Source organism: Megascapheus bottae, chromosome 5 (assembly GCF_031878675.1).
Source record: "Megascapheus bottae isolate mThoBot1 chromosome 5, mThoBot2.hap1, whole genome shotgun sequence".
Classification (NCBI taxonomy): Eukaryota; Metazoa; Chordata; class Mammalia; order Rodentia; family Geomyidae; genus Megascapheus; species Megascapheus bottae.
Window position 1 is genome coordinate 38,091,383 of NC_143513.1, and position 26,643 is coordinate 38,118,025.

The following is a 26,643-nucleotide window of genomic DNA, read 5'->3' on the forward strand; positions in this document are numbered from 1 at the left end:
GTTGATTCTTTTCTATTCTTGAAGGTTGTACTTTTTTCATGTCTCCAAACTTCTTCCTGGGTGAAAAGATATCACTGGGGCCAGGAAAGCTATGGGAAAGGATCTATAAGTACTTTGACATCTTCCCTGGCTGGTAGTGGTCTCGTGGTGCCACCTCTAACAACCATGTCTCAAGCTAAAAAGATTTTTGTGTTCAGATTCATAACTAGGTTACAGTTACCAAATATAAAGATGTCCCTCCACCCACAGTTCTGGGTACAGAGCTACAGAATGTTAGTTCTATAAAGACTGTCAAGAAATATTTGAATTCAAGTCACCATCTCTCCCCACCCCCCACTCCAGCAAATGATGGAAATTTATCAAATGATGTAAATGCTGCTGTGCCTCATTTGACTCATAATTACATTATGCTGACATTTTAATGAGCAGGCACAGGACATCTTAATAAAGATGTATTCCTGGAAACAGAAATGTGATTTTTAAACAAGTTTACACAGCCCATAGGCTACTGGAGCTCCATGAAATAAAATATGACAGGTACATGCTTATGAAAGGAAAACCAGAAATACCTCCTATCTTCATGAGATCTTCACCAAAGGAGGCAAAAGTGAAAGAAAGGGGAGGGAAAAGTCTCCCAACCAGCAGGCAGACTCTTTGATTTCAGAGTTTCAGGCATCTGGCCCAGAGGGGCCCCCTCCAGACTCCCCATTAATCAACATGTATATGTGAAATGCTCATTATGTGTCTAGAACTCTCCTAGACACTCCACAAGAGAAAATGCCCATGAAATCATCTCCACACATTAAAAAAATTACAGTGAAACTGGGGACACAAACTCATAGAGAATAACTCCTGACTGAAACTGCTTTGCACAGCACAGCAAATAACAGAATTTGGATATGCCAAATAGTACAGTGAAAGAATCTGAATAATGCATTTCAATGTGCAAAATAGTAATGAATCAGGAAAATATGTTTGAGATATTTTTGTGTAATCAAAGATGTGACAGATAAACTATAAAAGAAATCTACCCACTAATTTTATTGTTCATAAGCTTAAGTGTATATACATTAAGGTGAAACTATGCCCAAAAGAAAATTTTCTGAATGTCTTAGCCAAGGGAGCATCTGGATTTTGTGTTCATTAGACTTGAGCCAGTGTCATTACAGGACAGTCTGAGTATTCCTTATCTGAACTGCATAGGATAAAAGTGTTATGTATTTTGAATCTTTAAAATATTTTGGGATACCGGCAGGTATATAATGAGATACCTTAATGGTGAAACCCAAAGCTAAACACAAATGTTTCACGTATACCTGATGTACATAGCCTGAAAACTATTTTACACAATATTTGTTATATGCCTATTCTAAACATAATCTAGCACATGAGGTCAGGTAGAGAATTTTCCATTTATAAAGCCTTGTCAGCATTTTAAAAGTTGTGAATTTTGAAGCATTATTTATTATTATTATTGTTATTATTATTATTGCTACTCAACCTGTTAACATTACTTCTCAGGAAAGAGTAACTACCTTCCTGCTTTGCTCCCTATCAAGCATTTAGAAAAGCACTATGTTTCTCTTCGTGTGGAAGTTCTCAGATTATAATTGACTTCTTGCTTTTCTGTTTCTTGTAAGTTTAAAAATTGAAAGCAAAAGGAAATACACATCTTAACACAGTGACACAAGACTTTCCATTTTAGATGTCTTTCTCCCACTGTTATTTCTGTGAATACCATAATTAAGCAGTTTCCAAAGGCCTTTACTGTTTTCTCCCAGCTGTTTTTCCCCTGTACGTGTAGCTTTATTCTTGATACAAACATGTAGGTCCTCCTGATTTGTTAGGAAAATGTTGATAATGATTTAGTTGCCTGTCAGATTGTGTAGGGCAACTACCCTTGAGGATTCTGGAACAGTCCTGATCTAGGTTGTCCTCATGTAATTATTAATAGCTTCCCTGGCACTTTCCACACCATCCTCATAAGTCCCTTTATTATAAAATAGGTTCAAGAAATAGCCATATTGCAGTCTAAGAATAGCACGTATTTCAGTGTCTGGACCATGAATTAAAAATTGTGTTTACTCAGGAAAGTAAATTTTAAATTAATTGATTTGGCTAATCACATTTTTACTTCTTCATCTTTTAGCTCTAATTAGAGGCCAAGGCCTCTTATAAATTGTTAAGTTGTTTTGGTAGCCAAGTTCCCAGTGAACTACCCTGTACCTCAAAATTGTACATTTAGTGAGTAAACAAAAAAGAGATTGTAAAGATTCACACAGTTAAGTATATGGGTTCTCACTTCTACCACAGAGAGTAAGATTCAACATAACAATAATTACAGAACTGAAAGGAAGTTAATCCTACCTGCTACTTGCCCCTAGGAAAGATTCTCTCTAGGTAACTGCAAATATATGCCTATCATATCTCCTCTTTTTATGACCAGATGAGGCAATAAAATACTTCCCAAAGAAAATGAGTATAGCTCTCTTTGCAATCTTACCAAAAAAATTTCACACTTTAATGAAAACTTAATGCCTTAGGAAGGAGAATCCTGTTACTTCATTTTTCATTAAGCCAGATATATTCTAAAGATGTCTCCAATCTTCCTTAGCTCACAGGGGTATTTCTTGGACGTATGCTATATGGAAAGGTTGGAAGCTAGAATAAAAGAGATAGATGCAAATCACAATAGACAAAGAAGAACGGTCCTGGCTCCCTGAAACTCTTCCCTTGTGGTTCTGTCCCTTAGTTTGAACCCAGAATGAATTATAACTGAAGTTGCCAAAACTTTTTTTCTTTTTACATTGAACCTTGGTTATTATAAATAAACAATTTATGAAGTACAGCATATCTGCACACTTTTGCAGTAAGACATCAATCAAATGTAGGACCATAAAAGTGTCAAGAATGAGTATGCTATAATTTGACTTGTAGTGTAACCTCTTTAGAATTTCTTCTGCAGTTTCTAAAGAGAAAAAAGAAACCTCACAATACCAATTTTTCTTTCCAGAAATTAGAATGCATTAATCATAATAATCAATGAGTATCACAGCAAAGGAAGCAATAAAAAAATAACCACAGGCCAGTTAAAGAGCACAATAGAGAAACTAGCTGTTTTTCAGTATACCCCTGGAATGAAATTACAATTTATAGTAGGTTTTTCACATGTATGGCTTTGATTCTTCTCTTTTGTTCATTATTCATTATTGAATTCTTTCATTGTTTAGTATTGTAATGAACATATAATTCTAGGCTGATCACAAATGGGTAGTTGAAAGCTATTGTTTGTTCGATGCTCTTTTCTTGCTAGTAGACAGCCAAGGTTATAGTTTACTGTGTTACCTGTCTTAACAACAGAACCATTTGGAAAGATGGAGTAGAGCAATAATATTGTCCACTGCAGGACACCCTGGAGGCATGGAAAATGGTGATGGGATGCCAGGAGCTATAACACTAAGAAGCAGGCTTCCCTGGTGTTTCAAGCTAAAAGCTCTGAATCCTGGGAAAGTTCTTTTTCTGCACCTTCTCGGCTCCAGTCCTTTTTCCCATGTAATTAAATGCTTCATACAGTCATATTGGAAATGTCAAAATGTTTAAAAAAAGGTTTCAGGGGCTGGGAGTATGTCCTAATGGTAGAGTGCTTGCCTAACATGCATGAAGACCTCAGGTTCGATTCCTGGATTCCTCAGTATCCAGAAGTGGTGCTGTGGCTCAAGTGGCAGATCACTAGTGTTGAGAAAGTCCAAGGATAGTGGTCAGTCCCTGAGTTAAAGCCCCAGGACCAGCAAAAAAAAAAGAAAAAAGAAAAGAAAAGTTTCAATAAATACATAGATGGCACAGCTGCAGGTAGCTATCTAAAAGATCATGAAAGGACAGTTTGCCTTCCCAAAGAAGATCTTGGTCTGGACACAAGGCTGAGATTGTGACTAGGCCTGATTGGAATGGATAGTGCTGTTGCCAATGTCCTTAATGAAAATACCTCTCACACCTGTTCTCTAGAGCGCAATCTTATTATAGTGAAATAGTAAAATAAGGTAAAACATAAATGTGAGTCTGGTGTTAGAATCATAGATAGAAAAAATTTAACAACATTATCGTTTTAATGTCCTCAACTGCACTATGAAGGTTAATCTTCTTTACCTTTTCCCTATGGGGAAATCTTACTGCTATCCCTGCTATGATTTATATTTATGATTTAATCTGTAAAAAAAAATGAAACCACCTTCTAGTCTGGGTCTAATATATCATATTCTCCACCACTTTTCATTTATAATATACTGACAAAGGAAAGCAAGAATTCCAGTTACTCTATGTATATCATTTGTAAAAGAGATGTCAATTAACTTAGAAACCTAATAATAATCTTACCTTTGAGTAACTTTCAAAAAACTGTAGCATTTATATTTTTATCTTCTTTCCTTTTAATACAGGAAATTATTGTGATAGGAGCTAAATAATATAGACAGTAAGATTTTTAAATGGCACATCATATACTTTTCCTATGTGTTTTAGAAACCTAATCCTGTGTCTTATAATCTCATTTTATTCGATAATTTACAAGTTAGTGCTTCTGGAATTAGGTGATAGAAAGGGGAAGGAGGCAAAGTAGATTCTGAAATCACTCCTCCCTTGAAAGTTATTTAGAATGTCACAGCATTTTGTTGGTGAGTAGACAGTGTAACCCAAAGTGAATTCATGAATAAATATGAGATGATCAGGGTGTTGGTAAATGGAGTTTAACTGCTGGATGGCAAGTAGGTCCTAGGGAGATTATGGTAATATAAACTGTCAGGTTCTATAGCTAATGGAAGTGGTAAGTAGGTACCAGTCCTACATTCCTGACACAGGTTTACCTTTCTGGTGAAAGGATATTTCTCATTGAAAATGCCAGATAGCCACAGTAAACAAGAAGTTTCTTTAAAAATAAAATAATGATAATAATTCATGTAGAAAATTCGATTGTCTTGAATTATGAAAACACAGTTTCACTGAGCAGGATGATGACTGTAGCTTTAACTCAGTGAGAGTAGCTCTTTATTTAAAACCAATAAAGCTCCATAATAAAGTAATCAAAATTTAATCTCATTTTAATTTTTACGTTTAGTGATAAAATGTTCATCTTATGGTATTTCACAGAGCACAACTCTAAAATTGTGTTCTGGGTTACTTATTTATTTTGGTTTATGTGACCATAATGGTCTAAAATTTTAGCCTTCCAACTCCAAACTAGTATTAAATATTAATGTCTAAAAGTGTTGGAGAAATGGTTCTTAAAGGAAGATTTTACAGTTCCTTTACCTGTAGTATGAACTTATTCTTTAGCTAGATTTGCTAACTTTTACTTAATTTTCAAACAATACAATCAACTCTATCAAATTAATCATAGCAGGAAATTATCCTGCCATTCTCTCAGATAGAAACATCTCAGCTTAATGTAGATGCTTGTATTTACAGTATTTCTTTACAAGGAATTTGCATATATTTGTTTTCTATCCAACCCATATTAAACCCAATTATGTGGTTTAGGAAGTCATCTATTGACAGAATTGTGATGGAGGAGGAAGAATATCTGAAAATGTTAGGAAAGAAGTAATGTCACTGTAACAAAAAATATGTAAGCCAGGTGCCTTGGCTCATGCCTGTAATCCTAACTACCCAAGAGGCTGAGATCTGATCATCAAGGTTCAAAGCCAGCCTGGGCACTAAAGACCTTATCTCCAATTAATCACTAGAAAAGGGGAATGGGGCTGTGCCTCAAGGGGTAGAGTGGTAGTCTTGAGCTGAAGAGCTTAGGGGCAGTGTTCAGGCCTAGAGTTCAAGCCCCATGACCCACAAAAATATACGTGTGTGTGTGTGTGTGTGTGTGTGTGTGTTATTCATCCACAGTAATACTAAAACAATGTAAAGAAGAAGGCTTCCACAAAGTGCACTGTAATTATAAGCAAGATGAAAACAAAACAGATTTTTCTAGATAATTGTTTTGTTTTCTAAACGCAGTCTTAAAGAGCTTTCTGTGAGAGAGTACAAGACAAGTTATGCAGGTCTGTGGAATCCTGGGCCTTCTCTTCTTCTGGCTATAGGAACAATGACAAGCATAAGAAAACATAAGACTCTCCAGCACTCTGTCAACTTCTCAGTGATACTGAGAGTGGTTATAGAAAACAGTGTTAAAGGGCTGGGAGTTTGGCCTAGTGGTTAAAGTGCTTGCCTAGCATGCATGAAGACCCGGGTTCGATTCCTCGGTACCACATACATAGAAAAAAGCCAGAAGTGGTGCTAAGGCTCAAGTGGTAGAGCTCTAGCCTTGAGAAAGTCCAAGGACAGTGCTCAGGCCCTGAGCTCAAGCCCAGGACTGGCAAAAAAAAAAAAAAAAAAAAAAAAGAGTGTTAAAAAACTCAAAGGATAACTAAGTACTTTAGTTTCTCGATAAAGACACGCTAAAAGTCTTTGTATCTCAAATATTTCTGTGTTGAGGAGAGTGGAAGCATGTTAGACTATTGCTGAGTCCTGATAGATTTTAAGTCATGAGAGCAACAGGTCTCCAGCTACTTCCAGAAATAAATAACTAGGTGTTCAAAAGTCCCAGAATTCTAAATGTAGTGCTTTACTACATTTTAAAGGGATTTCATACTCAAGTGCATACATTTTTGTGTTTAGATATAGCATATATTACATCATAATTCTCATTGAGGATGTCTATCACTAAAATGAGACAATTTATTCAACTTCTTATTCATAACATCAAAAGTCCAGATTATTGGGACTATAAAAACATTTGGACTGGTAAACATAAATCAATATAACCACTCACCATATTGTATTTTATAATATAATAAAATCATTTTTGTTCAGTTTCTTATGATACAATATTATGACACAAATTTAAAAAGTACATATCTTAAGTCCTAATTTCACTTTACTTTTATATAAGGATTAAAGTATTCTCTTTTTTCATATATTTTTTTAAATATTTTTATTGTAATTAATAAAAGGGTTACATGATATTTGCCAGATAGAAGGTGCATTAATTCACATACATTGATACCCTTTCACATGTCTTGGTCCCCATTACCCTCGCCTCCACCCCCCTGTCTTGGTTTTCTCCCCTTCCCTATCCAATTTCAAATAACCAAATACAAATAAATCCAATATATCAGATAACAGTTCCAATTTGATGCCCTTGTGGTCTGAGAGAGTGCGGTGTTTCTGAATCTGTCCAGGTTTGTTTTATGCCCTAAAATGTGGTCTATTTTGGAAAATGTTCCATGTGCTGCTGAAAAAAAACGTATATTGTGTTGTTGCTGGGTGGACTAATCTGCAGATGTCTGTTAGATCTAGTTGGTCTATCCAGTTGTTCAATTCTAAGTTTTCTCTGTTGAGTTTTTGCCTGGTTAATCTGTCCATAGGTGAGAGTGGTGTGTTGGTCACCAACAATCACTGTGTTTCGATCTATATATGGTTTCAGTGAAAGTAAAGTTTGCTTGATGAAGTTCGGAACTCCAGGAATCCGTGTATAGATACTTAGGATGGTTATGTCCTCCTGGAGGAAAGATCCCTTTAGTAGTATGTAGCAGCCTTCTTTGTCTTTTCTCACTAATTTTAGTTTGAAGTCTATTTTATCTGATATGAGGATGGCAACTCCAGCCTGTTTATGGGGGCCGTTAGCTTGATAAAGTTTATTCCAACCTCTCACTTTCAAAAAATATTTGTTTTTTGGGGTAAGATGTGTCTCTTAAAGACAGCAGAATGATGGATCTTGATTTTTCATCCAACTAGATAGTCTATGTCATTTAATTGGAGAGTTAAGTGTATTGATATTCAGAGTCAGGATTGAGAAATATTTATTAGTTCCTGCCATTTTTAAAAGCTTTCATTAGGGCCTGTTTCTTGACAGTTCTTGTGGTATTTAGATGGTATGAGTTTAAGGTGCCATTTCTTTCTCTGTATTACATTTGTGTTGGTTTTCTATGTGTAGAACATCTTTGAGAATTTTCTGTAATGTTGGTTTGGTTGCTACATAATGTTGAAGCTTTTCCCTGGAATGGAATGTTTTTATTGTTCCCTCAGTTATGAATGAGAGCTTAGTTGGGTATAGTATGCTTGGTTGGTAGTTATTTGACTTCAGGGCATGACATATATCCTTCCAATCTCTTCTTGCTTGCATGGTCTCTGCTGAGAAATCTGGGGTTATTCTGTTTGTTTTGCCTTTATAGGTGATTGTTCTCTTCTCCCTGGCTGCTTTTAGGATCCTATCTTTGGTCTGTATTGATCCAGTTCGGATTATAATGTGGCAGTGGGATATCCTTTTCTGGTCAGGTCTGATTGGGGTTCTAAAAGCTTCTTGTATCTGGATGGGCCTGTCCTTCTAGATATTTGGGAAGTTCTCTGAGATGATTCCCTGAAGTATATTTTCAATACCATTGACCTCTTTCTCCAGACCCTCCTCAATACCGATTAGCCTTAAATTAGGCTTCCTAATTGTATCTTGGACCTCCTGAAGCGCTCTTTCATCTTTCCTTGATTTGGATTGACTCATTTTCTGTTCTTTCTCTATAACAACTAAATTATCTTCAACCCTGGAAATTCTCTCTTCTGCATTGTCTAACCCGCTATCAAAGCTTTCTACTTTATTCTTCATCTACCTTCTAATTGCTCATTTTTGATGCCTTGCATCTCTTGTTTTAGATCATGTATGGATTTCTTTAACTCCTTGATTTCCATTTGAGTGGTTAGCTCAGCAGCTTTATTCTCTTTGGACATTTGTTGGAGTTCAGTCACCTTTTTGTTTGTGGATTCTATGAATTCGTCCATTTTTCTTTGAAAAACCTTTATTATGGCCTCCTTTAGGGCTTCCCCTTTTTCACATATCACCTTGTTTATGGTTTCCTCTTGTTTAGCTATGGCTTCCTCCCTTATCTCTTTCTTTATTCTTTCACACTTTTCATTAATGATGTTTATCAATTGCATTTGTATAGCACTTGGAAGACTCTCCTCTACATTTGCCACTGACTGCTCCATTGCCTGTTTATATTCGGTGGAGATGCTATTCCTTGATTTGACATTTTTCTTGAGTTTCTTGTTCTGCCCATTTGAAAATGGGAGCAAGATTAATACTAAACAAGATTATAATTTTTTAGATATAACCAACCTAGACCTTTTTAGTTGGCTGACAATTGATGTTTGCACTTTTAGATTGGTAATATCTCTCTCTTTCTTTTTGTTCACTTACATACAAATCTAATACAACCACAGATTACCGATTTATGACCAAAACAATAAGCCCCTCAATCCAATCTCTATTGTATTTAAGTCCCTCTGGACCTAGAGTATAATTGAATACCTAGATACACAGAATTGCTCAACAACCATCAAAAGTAGATCCATGCATTATAAGAGTTGAATGATGAACAGAGGACCAGAGATAGAAAAATAAGATGAAAGACAACAGGGGAGGTAGGAAAAGAATAATGCAGGAGTGTAAGATTATTATAGTAATGAAGAAATGGTATCCTGTAAGGATAACTGACCTGAGGTGATAGACAGGTAAAATATTTGAGTGCAAAGTTTAGATGAACTTAGATAAAACTTATGAAAATAAAAAGAGTAATAAGAAGAATGTATAGAGAAAAGAGGGAGGTAGATATAGGAGATTTCAATGATACAAATTTTAATAAGAAAAAAAGAACAAAACAACAAAATACAAGAAAACAGAACACACAGACACACACACACACACACACACACACACACAAAAGGTGGGGGGAGATTCCTCACTATTGTGAGTTCTTACCCAAGAGATACTAGGGTTGAGAACCAGGAGTTTAAAAAGCAGGTGACTGTATGAATATACATATCATTTTTATTCAGACTGTACCCAGAGCTGTCACTGTGTTTCTAGGAATGACCACAGTGACAGAAGGAATGCGGGAAAACAGAGGAGGAAAAAAAAAAGGAATGAATCATAACATTAGAAAAAAAGGTGTAGATAAAATGGCAAAGAGAAAATAAGAACACCTAAATATGCAAATGAAAAGGGGTAGAAGAACAAAAAAAAAAAAAAGGGTATTCTTCAGGTTTTTTTTTTGGGGGGGGGGCAGGATAGGAAACTTGTGTCTCCACTAAATTCAGGATCCAAACACTTCACAAAGTCTTTTTCTCTTGTGATTTGGCTTTGCGGTTTTTTGAATCAGATTGCTTGATTGGGAAAACAAAGCTGAAAGATTCGCGGGCAGCTTTGTTTACCAGGTCTGTGGCCTGGCGCAGGGGATGGACTTCAGCAGCGCTGGGGCTGGATTTCTGGCTAAGGGATCTCTGGGAAATCCTTTGCCAGTTAGAATGATGATGTTGCCAGCATTACCTCTCAGGTTCCAATTGCTTTGGCTGGGTCTTTGCCAGCAGTCAAGATGGCGCTGCTCTCAGCTTGTGGGGGAGGGGTACCCTCCCAATGCTGTTTCCCGAGCAGCAGTGGAAACTGAATTAAAGTATTCTTATAATGAGAATTAGTGCTTTAAAAATATTTGGAAATAGGGCCGGGAGTTTGGCCTAGTGGTAGAGTGCTTGCCTAGCATGCACGAAGACCGGGTTCGATTCCTTGGTACCACATACTTAGACAAAGCCGGACGTGATGCTGAGGCTCAAGTGGTAGAGCTCTAGCCTTGAGAAAAATCCAAGGACAGTGCTCAGGCCCTGAGCTCAAGCCCAGGACTGGCAAAAAAAAATATTTGGAAATGATGTTTTGTTCATCCTGATCCAAAGGAATTTAGGTGTTTTTTTTTTAATTTTTATTTGAATGCACTGAAACAGATGAACTGACATACATACTCACCCAAAAAACTAAATCTGTCCACCATTAATTTCCATGGGTTTGGGAGAGGGAAAAAAAGTCATTAAATGTGAGCACAAGATTTGGGTGGGCAATTTATAGTAGTAACAATGAGAAAGTGAAGATAAATTTTTAATGCCATAAATAAATTTCAATTTTAATCCCCCATTTTCCCATTCAGAACAAGTGCCACCCAGGACCAGTTTTCGCATGGATTCCTCTGGCAAGTATTCTTCAGTACACATAGTGATGTGAACAAATGTCTTCCACTTTGTGTTACCAACCATTTTTCTTAGTAGTATTCGTTTTTCACTCTGTGATTACTGTGCTAATTTTGTCCACCTACATAAACATATACTCAATATAGAAAATGAGTCTCTCAATAGTGGTTCTAAATGAAAATAGTCATATCCATGAATGTTCACTGTAAAATAAAACTTCATCTAGGATCAGCATTACATGGGCTCGATCTGCAGTGTCTAAAACAGCAGCCATTTATTTGCTTCTGAAACATGAAATCCACATTGGATTTGGAAGACTTTGGCAAATAATTTCCTTTATAATGTTCTGAAAGATTTCCCAGTTTTGAATTAAGCTAAAATATACAACCTTATTATAGAACTGAAGGGAGGGAAAAAAGAAGTTGGATTTGTGTTCCTCTTAGACTTAATCATGGAAATTCTTTGATCAGCTGCTTAGGGCACTAGATTGAAAGCCTTAACATCAGACAGATGTACATAAGAGTATTTCTTAATAATAGCGCTGTCTCAGGTCTGTGGGCTCACAGTACTTCTCCGGCATTACCAACATGACAGCTCATTATCCATCTCAGCATGTCCTAACATCCCTTGGAGAATATATGTGCTTGAGATCATTTCATTCTGTAAGTTTCCATGTCATATTTTTACGATATCTTTAAAAAATGGAAGATACTGTATGGTATTTTATATTCAAATGTCTAAAAGTATTTGTTTATTTGGGTCTGAAATTTTAACCATGGTTCTTCTTATGCACTGACTTAAATACTGACTATAAAATCCCTGCAAATTTAAAAAATATATTAAGCCCAGAGAGAAAATGGAATCTAGTAATTACATTTGCAAAATGAAGTCAGGATTTCATTTAAAATTCTAGAAGCAGCTTTCTGGCCTCAGCAAGCACATTTCTTAAAACACTCAGCTTCTGCATGTACTTTAAAAATAAAAAAGGACTGCCCAATAGTTTTTTTGGGGGGGTCTTTTTTTTTGTCAGTCATGGGGCTTGAACTCTGGGCCTGGGAGCTGACCCTGATCTCTTCAGCTCAAGGCTATCACACTACCACTTGAGCCACAGTGCCACTTCCAGTTTTCTGGTGGTTAACTGCAGATAAAGGTGTCATGAACTTTTGTACCTGGGCTGGCTCTGAACTTTGATCCTCCTGTCTCAGCCTCCTGAATAGCTAGGATTATAGGCACGATTCACCAGTGCCTGGCTCCAATAGCTTTCTCTACCTTAACTAATATATGCATGATTATATGTTATATTAAAAGTTATTGCTCAAAAGACATAATAAAATTCAATTATGTTATTCTGTTTTGTAATATAGCTTAAGTTCATTTAAAGAAATGAACTTAGCCAAATATTTTGCTAAATGTCTATACAGCTTATCAAAATAGTATAGCAGATTATGAATATAGCCAATAAACAGATATCCCATACTGTTTTTCAGGTGCCTAAAATGCTCGTATCAGAATGCTTGTCATGATTTTTTACTCAGGTATCTTTATCATAATTATAAGTTATAATTAACTTCTATAGAATCCTTAGGTACCAAGGCAAAGTAGATTATAGGGAGTCCTAAATAGTGTACTCATGGAATTAAGGAATAACTTAGCAGTATAATAACACAGTTAACTTCTTTGATATAGTAACTGATAAGTGTTCTAAACAAGAAAAATTTATTTAGCAGCTCCTACAGATAGTGGGATTCTAGTGATGACAAAGAATAATGTCATTACCAGTGAGAATGTTGGCAAGAAACAATGGAACCTTTGGGCAAGAATTTTTTTTCATTTCATATATTTTTATTGTAATTAATAGAAGGGTTACATTATATTCACCAGACAGAAGATGCATTAATTCACATACATTGATACCCTTTCTCATGTCTTGGTCCCCATTTCCCTCCCCCCACCCCCACCCCTCATCTTGTTTTTCCCCTTCCCTATCCAATTTCAAATAACCAAATATACATTTATCCAATATATCAGATAACAAAGTGAAATATTGCAACAATATAAGATAACCAAGGGACAGCAAAAGAGATGAGAGATAACATCATAATTAAGGACAACAATCACTCATTATATGGCTTTTGTTTTTATATCCTAGGGGTCTTTTCATTTAGTGTCATTCTATATGGCCTTATGTATCTAGGTTTTGCTCTATTGCAAATCTCTGCTAGGAGAGTTGGGCAAGAATTTTGAAAGATCATTTCTTTACAAAGTTCAGAGCCAAGGCAAGGAGGATCATGGAAATTCCCTCCAGGGGAAGCCTTTTCCTAAAGAAAAGACAACTCTCTGTGCATTAGTAGTAACACCAAATCCTGATTCCTTTCTGTACAGTCTTCCTAGAACTCTTAGGAAAGCCAAAAAATAGAAATGGATTGTCCAGTAGGAAAAACTGAGTAAGTTCATTCTCTGTGCCGAACTGTGATAATAAGCCATGGTACTTATGTTTTAATTAAAACACGAAAGGGATTTCAAGTACCAAAATGTAATTGATGTGTTTACAGCAGCAGCCCATGTGCCAAACTAAGCAAAAAAAATGCTGTTCTTTGCATATTTGATGCTAGAATCATTCATAAAATTAGTCAGTTGTGTTCAGTCATTCTGTCTTCTCGCTAACTGTGCACAAAACCATAATTTTTATAAATACAACCAGGATACAAAGAGTATGTGCAAGCCCCATGGATGCTTAAGGCAAAATAAAAATTAGCTTTTGAAATTTTGTAATTTTTGTCTGTAATCTAAGAGAGATTGGCCTAATGCCTGGACATGATTCCCATTTGCTAGATTTTCTTAAATGTTAGTTTTTGCAATATTGGTATGAATCTAGGATAAAGTAGGACTTGTGAATTCTTCCCTAATAGCCTGCTTCAGAGTTCATGTCAAATTCTACATGGAAAGAGTATCATGAGATAGATGATTTATTTCATAATGACTGAGTATTCTGGGACTCAGCGTCTAAGAAAGAAGAAACATGGAGATGACTTGCCATTTTCACCAGTGTTCAAGGAATTTTCTTTCTCCTCTCAGTCCATTTCTTCCCAACCAGTGCCCTCTCTTGTGGACCGGGCAACATCTGACTGTGCCCCTGAAAGTCCTAAAAATGGAGCTGAGGAAAGGAAGAAAATAAAAATAAGCACAGAATAAAAACAATAAAGCATGAAATAAAAAAGGTATGGGTGGGGATAATAGGTTGATTTTCAAAGTGCCTGGATCCAAAAAGATCCTATCAGACCCCTTCATGGAACAAAATCCAGTATATAATTTATTAATAAATGAGATAGAGGGGTAGTGATCATTAACTTCTATGGCAAAGCATTGACAAGTTGCCCTTATATTCATAGTAAAAAGAGAAGAGATAAAGCATGTCACTCTAACTAAGCCTGTCAGCAGGCCAGAAGATCAGCTAAGGTGAAGTATTAGAAATGTTCACTCTTTGCAGAAAGCTAACAGAGCAAGAAAGAAAAAGAATAATATCTCCCAGCATTGTGCATATAATTTAAGTTAGTTCTTAAAGTCAGACTCAAAGAGGAAGGGAAGCAAAAATAAACCAAAAAAAATTATCTTTCTAAAAGCTCTTATTTAAAAAAAATACTGCCTCACAGCAGTCTATCATTTAAACTTTTTTCCAGTTAATTGTTTCTCAAAAGTTTCCATGGCCTGAAGCCTCTGAGTCTGTGTTCAAAATTAGCAAAGAAATAAAAGATGAATCACATCTTCTGGCATAATTCCTTGATGGGTCTCTCTGCCCTTTGCCACTCTTTCTTTGCTTGAATGTGAAGTTGCTTGTATGTGAAGTTGCTTGTCTCTGTCTAGAATGGAAAGGTAAAAATGACAGGGTTGTCACTTATTACCATATATTTGAAACAAGGATGAATCAGAACATCAGTCAGAAAATTGTAATTGTCGGGGGTGGGGGGAAGAGAAGCACATAAAAGTAGGCACATAAATTAGCCCAAATCTAAGTTTTACTCTGTAAAAAATAAATAATGATTTGTTCATTAAAAAAGTCTTTTTATTCATCCAGGAATGAATGCATTTTTGACATAAGCCAAATCCTTTGTACCTTGACATAGTTCAAAGCTCCAATGCCAGGATTGTCAGAATTTCAGCATTTGTTAAGAGGGAAAGTTTCACTCAACAAATTCGGAATTCCTTTAAGACTTCTTCGTTCCATACTAATGGGTGCTAAAGTCATCAGAGGAACAGTTCCCCACTTACAGGACGCCATGATGCAAAAGTGGAAAGATGAGAGAAGGATAATTGTGATGGTCAAACATATGCTGGATCAGTGTTTTAAATATCAAGAACATATCACCACCTATTTGTGTTTTCCTGAATATATCATCTAGAGCCTCAAAGCTGAAAGTGACCTATAAAGGAGATTGGCATGAGCAACTATCACCAACTTGTGAAAGTTGGAACGATGATGGGCACTATTTGCCATCTTCCATCCCTCCAACCCTCTGCCCTTCCTCTCCTGGGAGTAATACAGTATCTTCTGTGCATTTACAAGAGTGCTCCCTTACCTCCAGACTACAGGCTTAGCAAACTTTCCATATGCCTCACATGTGCTGATTGATGCCAGAATAAATCTGACTTCAAAAGACAATTGTGTCTTGCAGATTATAGGGCAATGTTTTCATCTTCCTTTACCCAGCACAAACTGGCTATTTAATAGGGCCAAAATTCTTCTAAGTTCTCCCATCTTTAGAATAGGAATGGTCATATAGTTTATAAAGGATAACAAAAGAACGGTGTGAACAAATTCTTGGCTTTTTTTTTTAGTTTTGTATTATTCATTGAACCAAAAAGACCTTGGTTATAATTGCACTTTGGCCATAGAAAGGAGTCATGTATTTTGTAAGATAGATAGACAGACAGACAGACAGATAAAAACAAACATTTGTATATGTATATATAATATATAGAGATAAATACATGTTATGCATAGTACTTAAGCGCTTAATTCAGCTTTCTATAAAAGAGAACACTAGTCAAATAATTAGCATCTCCCCATGTATTGGAATTGCTGATTTGTCCTTCATGCATTACTGAGAATATGGGATTGAAGGTAAACCAAGAGACACTGTATCACAGTAGCAGCCCTGCTTACTGCAGAGTCTGGAAAAAACTCACTTGGTCATCATTCAATGAGTCACTTTCTGTCTTATATGGCTATATACCTATATACCTATGTAGTATATAGATATATAGATCTTTTGATGTCCCATGAGGATTCTCTTCTGAAATCACATCCTAATTTTCCAAATGATCCTTTTAAGCAAAGGGAATTTTATTTAATACCTGCTTGTATTTGTTCTGATACTGTCTTCAGACTACTAAGAGCCAAAAACCACTAAGCATTTCTTTTTTTTTTTTTTTTGCCAGTCCTGGGCTTGAGCTCAGGGCCTGAGCACTGTCCTTGGACTTTCTCAAGGCTAGAGCTCTACCACTTGAGCCTCAGCACCACTTCCGGCTTTTTTCTATGTATGTGGTACTGAGGAATCGAGCCCGGGTCTTCATGCATGCTAGGCAAGCACTTTAACCACTAGGCCAAACTCCCAGCCCCACTAAGCATTTCTTAAACAAAAGATAATTCAATAAATATTTCTCCAAGTTGCTGATCACCCACTGACTTCCTAACAGCAAATATGGAAGTGAACATATTCACTAGTGATGAACGTATTTTGCCTGTGAGAAGGACCAGGAAAGGCAGGAGTGGACGAGCACAGGAAATAATCTCCTCAGAAAGTCAAAAAATTTCTTGAAGTTTTACTTTATTCTAGGGCTACAGAAAATGTAGTTCAGGAATGTGTCTCAGTTGTACGTACGTTTCTGTTCCTTTGGCTGACTTCAAGTATCTATGCCCTCCTTTATGTTTGCACTAATGAAGTCAGTCATCCTTCCTGGCTTCCACATTCCAAGAATGTTTGGTCCATGAGTTCATCAGAGCCCCAGATGAATTTCTACCTGAATGTTGTGAAATAACAGAAGAATTCTGTCAGAAAATAAACTCTTCTCTTCAATCCCAATAAAGAAATGCTTACAATCTATATTTTCTAAATTTTACTATCTCAACAGAGACACCATCTTATGAAGCATAAGTTTATTTTCTGCATACACACACTCACTAATACACTTGTCTCTATACTGGATCCAGCAGGCCATAAACAGATAATACTTAATTATTAGGTAGTACTTTAGTGGGTAGTTTCAAGTTTTCTTGCTGTTGTTGTTGGCGGTGGTGGTAGCACCTACCTTTATTTTTTTATTGCATTTTATTGTCAGAGTAACATAAAGAGGAGTTACAGTTACATTCATCAGGTAGTGGGTACATTACTTCTTGAACATTGATATCCCTTCCCATCTTTTTCTCCCACTTTTCCTCCTTCTACCTCCTCCCAATAGTTCCAAGTTTGGGCATCTGTTCTCTCTCACTTCTGGAGTAATCAAAATAAATATGCTCAAAGTCACAGCTGAGCTTCTTGAGGCCTTTTGAAAGCTCTCAGGGAAATTTTACAAATTAAATACCCATCAATGTATCTAGTCAGAATATTCATGGGTTTTTCCTATCCATGTGATACTCTAGGAATGCCTTTCTCTGGCCACCGGATTTGGGGAGCACCACTTCTTTCTTTGTTATATGTTGTTGTATCCTCCCTGCTTTTCATTGACTCTACCAGCGTTCTCATTCATCACCTCCATGAAATTAATTTATCATCAGTGTGTTCAGTTCCTCAGGGCTGGGAAAGAGGCGGGATTCATTACTCAATGGGATCTTCTTTATGCCAGGTCCAGATTATAAGGAGCTGGATGTTCACCTTCGGAGGATGGAGTCTGGATTTGGCTTCCGCATCCTCGGGGGAGATGAGCCTGGACAGCCTGTAAGTTGAATTCATTTTATTTCCATGCCTTGGCTCATTTGTCTTGGAAGTCGAATGAACAATGTTGAGGTTTGTTTGTTTGTTGATATTCTCTTTTAAATGAGCTCACAATATAAACGTGTCTCCAATATCTCCTCAGAAAAGCACAAAGCACATTAAGAGAAGAACATTATTTTTCTTTGTAAGGATTGAATTCTTCTTATTTCAATTATGGCACTGAAAACTTTGTCTCTCTGAGAGGCAGCTCATGGGTAGATATGCACCACAACAGCCAAAAACTAAAAAGAGAAGATGAAGAAGACAAAACACAAGGATAAGGAGAAGTAAAATCAAGTTCAGTGCTGAAAACAAAATCTGAAACTAATCGAATTATGGCACTTCAATGTGAAGGTATTCAGGAAGTCAACTTAAACTAGTTCTGGAAAAGCCTCTCTAAAAATATATGTATACCTGTATATATGCAGTGAAAGCATAAAGTAACAATAGTTCTTGATACACAAGGAATGCAGCAAAACTAGATTTAAGAGAATGTATTAAAATAACATCTATAAAACACATATTGTAAAAAATGTATCATAACTAATTCCCAATACACAGTAAAACTAAAGTTTATGAAATTCTTGAATAAATAAAGAGTCTGGAGCTGTGCATTTTAATATCTCTGCCCCATACCCCACTCCAGCAAGAGACTTGCACTCTATGCCTGAGTTTCCCCAATTGCAAGACAATAGTGTGTTCTTCCAGAGTGATTTTAGGGAGTAAATAAAATGTTAAAGCTCTCAATATTATGTCTGGATCATATGAAGTCCTGAATAAATGTGTGTTTTCATCAACTTTGTCTATCATATTAATAGACTGTTTCCCCAAATCTCCAGTATTAAAAAAAAGTCTAACAAATGAAAGGAACTCATTATAATAAAAACTGTTCTCAGAAGAAATACATAACTGTGGTAGAGAGTGAGCCCCGTTACCCAGGAGGTATTCAAGCAGAGTCAATGAGAACGTGACCAGAACCCAGGGCAGGCTTCCTTGATCGCTCAAGAAGAGTCAGACTGCATGACTGAAGAAGTCTCTCACTGCACAGAAAAGCAGTACAGAATAAAGCCTGCTTTCCTAATCCCTGTAATAACATCTGATGTTGATCAGCCGGCGCCTCTTCATAACCTTGTTCCTCTCTCTTTGTCACATGATTCCCTCACAGACTCTCCCACCTATTCAGCCCTCCTGCTTCATTCCCTTCTCAACCTAGCCTGAAAACTGAAAATCTAGGAAACTGAACATACTATATATTTCTATAATACATGTAAACTTTTAATATTGCCTTATGTCCCAAACCTCCTGGCCTCCAAAGATCTGGCTTGGTTTCCATCAGGATGACTCTTTAGTGCATCCCTTAACTACGTACGTGTCTTTGTTTGATTTGCATGCTTTTTACGTTCTTCTAAGCACAGACTTTATCTCTCCCTATGTTTCATTTAATAGTCCATAACTTTTAAGATATGCCATTATTCAGAGTTAGCTTGAGCCCAAGACACCTGAGAGCAACTAAAATTAGGTACTCTGTGAACTCTCAGGAAAGAAGCTACCATTACACTCACACTGCACACCAGCTGTGATGTGGAGATCCTTAGTTCATTGTGACCTAGTTACCAACTTGTCTAGTCCAGTAAGACAGAATATCCATACATGCAAGCCACATGAAGACAGTTTATTTGCAGATGGGCATCAAAGGACAACCACAGCCTAAGATACATTATGAGATGATCCCCTAAAGCTCAGAAAAGTCACCCAGAACAAAGAGGATCTCAGATTTCATGCATCTTAACTGAGGAACCCCCAAAATTGGCCTGTTGTGAGACTTATAGACCAGAGCAACGGGAGTCACTGTGCTAAAGAACTGAAGGACATTCTGTTTTTACTTATGACTGGAAAAGAGCCAGGCTATTTCCCTCCTTATCTCAGAATGGGAAGAATCTCGGAACACTCTACAGTTGTTCCTGAGACTCACTAACAAGAAAAGGGAGAGCTGGGTCAGTTCAAGGCCAATGGAGAGCTGTCTGATAACCACAGAATTCTTTAGGCAAAAAAAGTATCATGATTATAATTTTGTTTTAGTGAAAATCAGCTAAAAGAAGATCTATCTGGGACAAATTCTGAAGAAATTTGAAACATGAAGCTTTTATTATCCTCAGGTTACCAGGAAGGCTCATTTGTGGTTTTTATTACAAGGGCGTCAGTAACTGAATCATTATTCACAGGAATCTCTACTCCTCTTTTATTGCCACAGGTTAAATTAATATCACATGGCTCAAAGTGTCCACCTTCTGATTACTTGATTTATGTGTTTGACAAGGGCAGCCCTCACTCTAAGATAGCGTGTGTGGCCCCATCCTGCCCATCCCCTTAGTATAAAACCTAGCAGGTACGACTTGAAGAGCTCACCACAGACCTCAAAGGAGGTGACCTGGCAGGAACTAGGGACAAAGATCAGACTTCTCTTTGAACCAAAGCCAAATTCTTAATAACAGTGTCATAGAAGATACCTAATAATGAAATATAATTAAAACATGCTCAAAATTAAAAACTGCTGTAAGATAATTTTATTGCATTTTGTGCACTGCTAGATAAGAACTAAAACAATTGCAAGACATATAAGGGTAAATTCAAATAAAATCCACTGCACTTACACTAAAGTTTACTAAACTAAGGGGTTTTTAAACAGACAGATTAGTTCCCTCTGCTAGAATATTCTAACATGCTTTTTTTATTCCCTCATAACAATATGTGAGTTGAGAACTATGATTTAATAGTGCTTATATCTTCCAAGCTTAATAGAGAATCTGATACAATAAATACGTGTAAAATGGAAGAGAATACATGTTTCCCGAAACAAAACTGTCAATGAAGCATCTCAGAAAAAATGATATGGAGTTCGCATTTTCTAAGGCCAATAGGTTCTGTAGAATTAAAGAAGTCTGAGATGAGGTCTCAGCAGCCTTGCAATGTGCTTTAATGAACTTCCCAATGTGTGTGTGTGTGTGTGTGTGTGTGTGTGTGTGTGTGTGTGTGTGTGTGTCTGCATCTTTATGTGTTTATTGGTCCTAGGACTTGAATTCAGGCTGTTTTCCCTGAGCTTTTACTCAAGGTTGGTGCTCTACCACTGAGCCATGACTCTATTTCCAGCCTTTTTGTTGTTGTTTTTTGTTTGTTGTTTTTTGTGAGTAGTTTATTGACTGGAGATGAGTATCTTACAGTCTTAACTACAGTGGGCTAGCTTCAAACCACAGTCCTCAGATCTCAACCTGCTAAGCAGATAGAATTACACATCTGAGCCATGGAGGGCTGGCTCTCCAGTATTTTTAAGTGTCTGAGCACTAATATTTCACATTTCTAAAACATGGATTTCCATTTTCTATTGAAAAATGAACTTAACACCATTGAAATTGCCTTTCTCCATGATGATGAGTGGCTGGAGGCAAGTAGTAATCTTTTTAGATGGAGCCTGACCCCAGCTCCCTTAAGTCCCCAGCCTGGGTCCATCTTTAAGCCTCCCACCTCCAAAGGATTAGAAGGAAAGCAACTGAGAAGATGAAGTATTTAGCCCAAGTGAACATCCAACCATGACCAGGTCATGATCTTTATAAGCCGTAGACACTAAAAATATTATCATTTTAATTCTAAAAGACCTGTGTAAATAGATACAAATGTAATAAAAAAATTGCCACAAAAGAAATAGAAGGCAAAGCAACAAAGTTCCACTTTTTCCTATAATATTTACTTTCATATAGATTTTGAAATATGATATTGTTACTTTACTTTGATGGCCCTGAGGTTCGTGATCATTAGTTTAGAAAATAAACCAGCCTTCCACTTAGTTAATGTTACCTTTGGCTGTCCGCATTCTCAGACCTGACTCTCTGACAGGAGTGTACAGCTTAACTGGCCATGAGGAGAGGTTGGTCTTGGCTAGCTAAAGGAGGAAGTAGTCTCAAAAGAGAGAAGTACTCCTAGACATGCGAAGGAATTAATACCAAACTAAAACTCATATTGCTCAATGTGCAGTTTGGGTATACACATACTGCTTTGGGAGATGTTTCTGGCAGTTTTATACAGCACTTCCCATATACCGAACCCTTTCAAGTATTGTCTTTGCATTCCTAAATCCTTTCTCCCCTTCAGTGGGTAGTCATAAAGTATTTATTACAAATATCCTCAGATTGTATGGATTGCTGGTTATCTTTATTGTGTTTATTTAGATTTATTCCTGTTTATTCCTTCATTTGAATGATTTAAGGTATATTCGGGCTGCAAGTTACAGTTTTAATGCTACAGTCATAAAATACAAGCCTTCACTCTCTCTGACACAAGGAAAGTCAGAAAACAAGGCTTGAAAAGCAGAATGCTACCTCTCAAAATGACCATGTCAGAAAGATATGTCCACTCTGAAGAGCTCCCATTAACCTTGCCTTTTGGCTTTTCCATATTCAAAGCCCAGACACAACATACAAAGCAAAGGCAATAGTCTCCTTTAATTGCTGGATGTGCTACAAAAGTTTTGGAATGTAAACTCCGTTGGTTTCAAGACCCCAGGAGGTCTCATAGATTACAGCAAACAGGTTTCTGCCTCCATATATCTGAAATGGTATTGATGTACCAGGGTGCACATTAAACATGACAACTAGGCTTTGGGCGAACAATGAACAGCAGGGCTCCAGCTCAAGCAAAGCATGGGGGCATTTTTCTTGCAAAAGGAAATACTTTTCACAGTTAAATAGCAATAGGAATAGAAAGAAATGAAAAATTGCCAGAAAGGAACAAAAATGCAATTTCCAGCTGTGAGCTGAAAAAGAGATGGAAATGCATCAAGATGGAAAGATCTAGAAAACACCACTTTGAAAAACAGCCTCTATGGAGAATTACCACTCAAAAAGAGAAAGAGAGAGAGAGAGAGAGAGAGAGAGAGAGAGAGAGAGAGAGAGAGAGAGAGAGAGAGAGAGAGAGACTACGACAGACCTTAGTATAGAAGTCTGGTGGTAATCTCATGGAGATACTTCACAAGGAGGTCCAATGGAATTGTACAGGCAAATGGGTCGCCCTAACTCTGGGTAGATAGACAGTGTAGGAAACATACAGAACACACAAAAGGAGAAGGTCTAAAAAAATGGTTTGGGTTTTATTTGTATCTTGTTTTGGTCTTCTTTTGGCATCCTCCTCCTACACTGGCTTATTGAAGTATCAGCCACTTGAATGTGAATTGCTGTTATTTCACATCAAATACTTTGTTCTGTTCTGTTACTGAAAGCCTGAGATAAAGTGGAGTTGTGGAATTGTTTTGTCTCTTCCGTTTCCTACAGGAAGCATTGAACAAGACAGGATCATAGGTTAGTCATTTATGGGGACATGGGATCTTTTTGCCATCAGCTCTTCCTGTAGGGCTGGAGCAACTGGGATAGGATTAAAAACACCTCTAAATGTGTAGAGAAAAGAAAACTTAAGAGTAAACTGGGCCTAAGTCCAGAGAAAAGTAAAATCAAAAGCTGAGAGCCTTAGTGAAAGCCAGAAAATAGGGCAACAGTTGTATTGGCTAAGCTGAATCCTCACCAGTGTAACCAAAGGTATGTAAAGGTTAACAAGACCAGAAGGAAAACGTGACCTCATAAAAGGGGAACACAAACTTTCAGCAGACCTGGATGGTAGCTTGTCTGATGGGTCAGAGAACTTAGATCAGCACTTAGGGAGATTTGGATGTGATCAGTGCAATAGAAATATACTAAAAGCCTGTCATTCAGTGTGTGACTGATCCACAGACAATTTAGCATCAGCTAACTTCTAGCATACCTCTCAGGCCCCACTCCCAAGACAACCAGACTCTCAGGGTAGACCCAGAAGTGTTGTAACATCCCCACCTGAATCTTGTGTATCCCAAAGTTTGAGAACTTGAAAGGCTAGCCATCCTGAAGCACATTCTCAGTAGCTTTGAAAAATGTGGGAACTTACGCAGAGGGGAGCCAACATGAATTACGGTGCTAAAGGGAATCATAGATTATCCAGTCCCTGCAGTTAGGTGTAAAATGAAAAATAATAGAATGGGTCAAGTATACAAATCATATTTGAGGCAAAGAAAAAAAGTTGGTTATTTTTCCTGAAGAAAAACACACATAGAGCTATCTCTGTGTCACCAGTGAAATATACAGCACCAAAGGTATAACATTGCCAGAGGCTAAGAGGGAACCAGCAGCTATAAAAGTTGCAAGCACTGCTAGTGTGAGTGGTCATTTTCTGCCCAGTGAAAGAGATTCCTGATGCATAGGAGAAAAATACCATGAAGCTAATGGGCAAGCATCTCTAATGCCACATCACACATAGCTCAAGTTCAAAGCTACCACAATCTTTTTAAAGAATAAATTATCTAATGTACATCATAGTAAAAAATACTCTAAACTATATTGTCATATCAAACTGCATTTAGATATACAGTTGAACAGTTGAAGTATTAGTTGAAATGTGCCGTGTAGCAATGCATATGTAAGATCTGATAAGACAAAGTAAAGGAAGGTTTGAAGATTAAAAAGTCTCAAGTGAAGGAAAAATCCATAAGATTTTTATTTCCAATTAGCCACTTTAAAAAAAAAAAAAAGAAAACTGGAAGTAGGGCTATGGATCAAGTAGCAGAGTGCTAACCTTGACTACAAAACCTCAGGAACAGTGCCCAGGTCATAAGTTCAAGCCCCAGGACTGGCATACACACACGCGCGCGTGCACACACACACACACACACACACACACACACACACACACACAAGCTTCAAATAGTTATTTTTTTAAATGTGTTCTGTGAACTTCAGACTTTAATCACATATCAGTTTCTCAAAGATGCCAACACTTCTCTAACACCTTGCTTGGCTTTTTTCTAAACATGCCTCTAGGAAGCTATGTAGTTTATATTACTATATGACTGTAGAAGTATAATTTACATAGCAAATATAGTATATTTTTACATTTATCATTAGCTGATCGGTAGAATGGAATGTCTATGGATGAGGATTTTTGCTATTATTCAGTAATGGATTTCTAGAACTTAAAAAGTATCCCTGGGCTCAATGAATATTTGTTGAATAAGTGATATGAGGGAAGTAGTTCACACCCACAGCAAGATGGAAGGAAAGCAGGTGTTTTATCAATGCCTTTCTTTAATGAATGCCATTAAACTACCAGCATGGAATGTAACTTCAAGAATTTCAGTATATCTTTTCTGTTTCTTCACTGAAAAGAGGAATCAGAGTTTTCGATATCAAACTTTATCTTTACTATTTTTGTGCAGGGCTCAATTGCATCTCTGACTCTCCCCACTCTAATTTCTTTTTTTATCACTTTCATCAGATAGAATCAGAACTATACCTTAAAACTGTTCATTAATCAGCCAAGAGATTCACAAACAAATGCCTTCTCTATCACAAACTATAATTTCTCCCCATTCAGTGCAAAGGAAATTCAAGGGTTGAAGCTTTTCTTTGGACTAAGCTAACTAAATGCAGCTTTTCATGAAGCAGTCAAGACATATAAATATTCATTTTTAAGCTGGCTTCTGTGCAAAGCATTTTACAAACTCTTTGAAGTGTCCCCTAGTGGGTTGCACCTTTTGAAAAATAGATTGGAATATCTTTAGTAGGAAATTCGTAAGTCAGGTTGGCCTGACAATAAGGGAAAATGAAGTGTCCCCAATCCTAGACTATGGCAATCCATACAGTGGATAGCAGGGAAACAACCACACGGTGTGGCTAATCTAGGGTAGGACCTTCTGTGGCAGTAGTGAATTAACATTTGTCAAAATATATGTAAGTATTCCTCAGGGAAACAAATCTTTTCCTCATCCTCCAAGAATAGAGGAAGGTAACAATCATGTGGGGAATTATTTTTCCTCTAGAGAAAGATAGCTAATCAATATGCCAAGATTGAAAAGTTCTTCAAACCATGTCTTTGTCTATACCTACAACATCCTGAGCACTCGGGTCCAGCTGTTCTAATGACCAGACACAATATGACCCAAGTGCAAAGGAGTCATTCTACTGGCTAGCCAGAACACAAGTAGATCAGGATGGAGCAGTTCTCCAAGTTAGCTGAATCCACAGATCTGAGACTTGAAAGAAATTATTAGGTATGAAAGAAATCAAAGATCATTTTAGTGTAAGGCTTTCAAACCTAGAGTAGGGACTCTGAAATATTTTTCAGGCTAATGTAACTGCTGCCTTCAGAGGCTGTGTAGGCTTAGCCACTGGCGAAGGAAAAGGAAATCCTGCTCTCTCTCATCTGGAAAAAATGGCTTGCAGGTGAAACAACAGAGGTTAAAATCTTTAGCGCCATTGTTCTTTGAGAATGAGAACAATCTTGGTTGTGGATATTTAGATGCGTGCATCTAGTGGATACGAACCCGTATACTGTCTTTCATTACAGTCCTTGTTCAGGGAATTAAAACATAACTCCCAGTTCCCAGATGCGTTCCTCCTGGCATTGTAGCCATCTACACCGCAAAGCATTTCAGGGCCTAGGCAGAGGACTGGGCATGTCCTTTGTGCAGATAACACTACTCAGAGGAAATGTTCAAAGGAATGCAGTAACAAACTGAAGAAGATTTGACTCTGAATTTTTGAGTAAATCAGTTGCCCAG

General features: G+C 37.1%; 1 protein-coding gene across 1 annotated transcript in view; it reads left to right on the forward strand.

Annotated features, from left to right (window-relative positions):
• The window catches only part of Magi2 (membrane associated guanylate kinase, WW and PDZ domain containing 2), a 1,234,376-nt gene that overhangs the window by 1,066,757 nt on the left and 140,976 nt on the right, over window positions 1-26,643 (forward strand). The window contains exons 13-14 of the mRNA XM_090332908.1: window positions 11,007-11,048; window positions 17,887-17,978. Coding sequence (XP_090189034.1) covers window positions 11,007-11,048; window positions 17,887-17,978 — 134 coding nt within the window. The remainder of the gene's footprint in view (window positions 1-11,006; window positions 11,049-17,886; window positions 17,979-26,643) is intronic.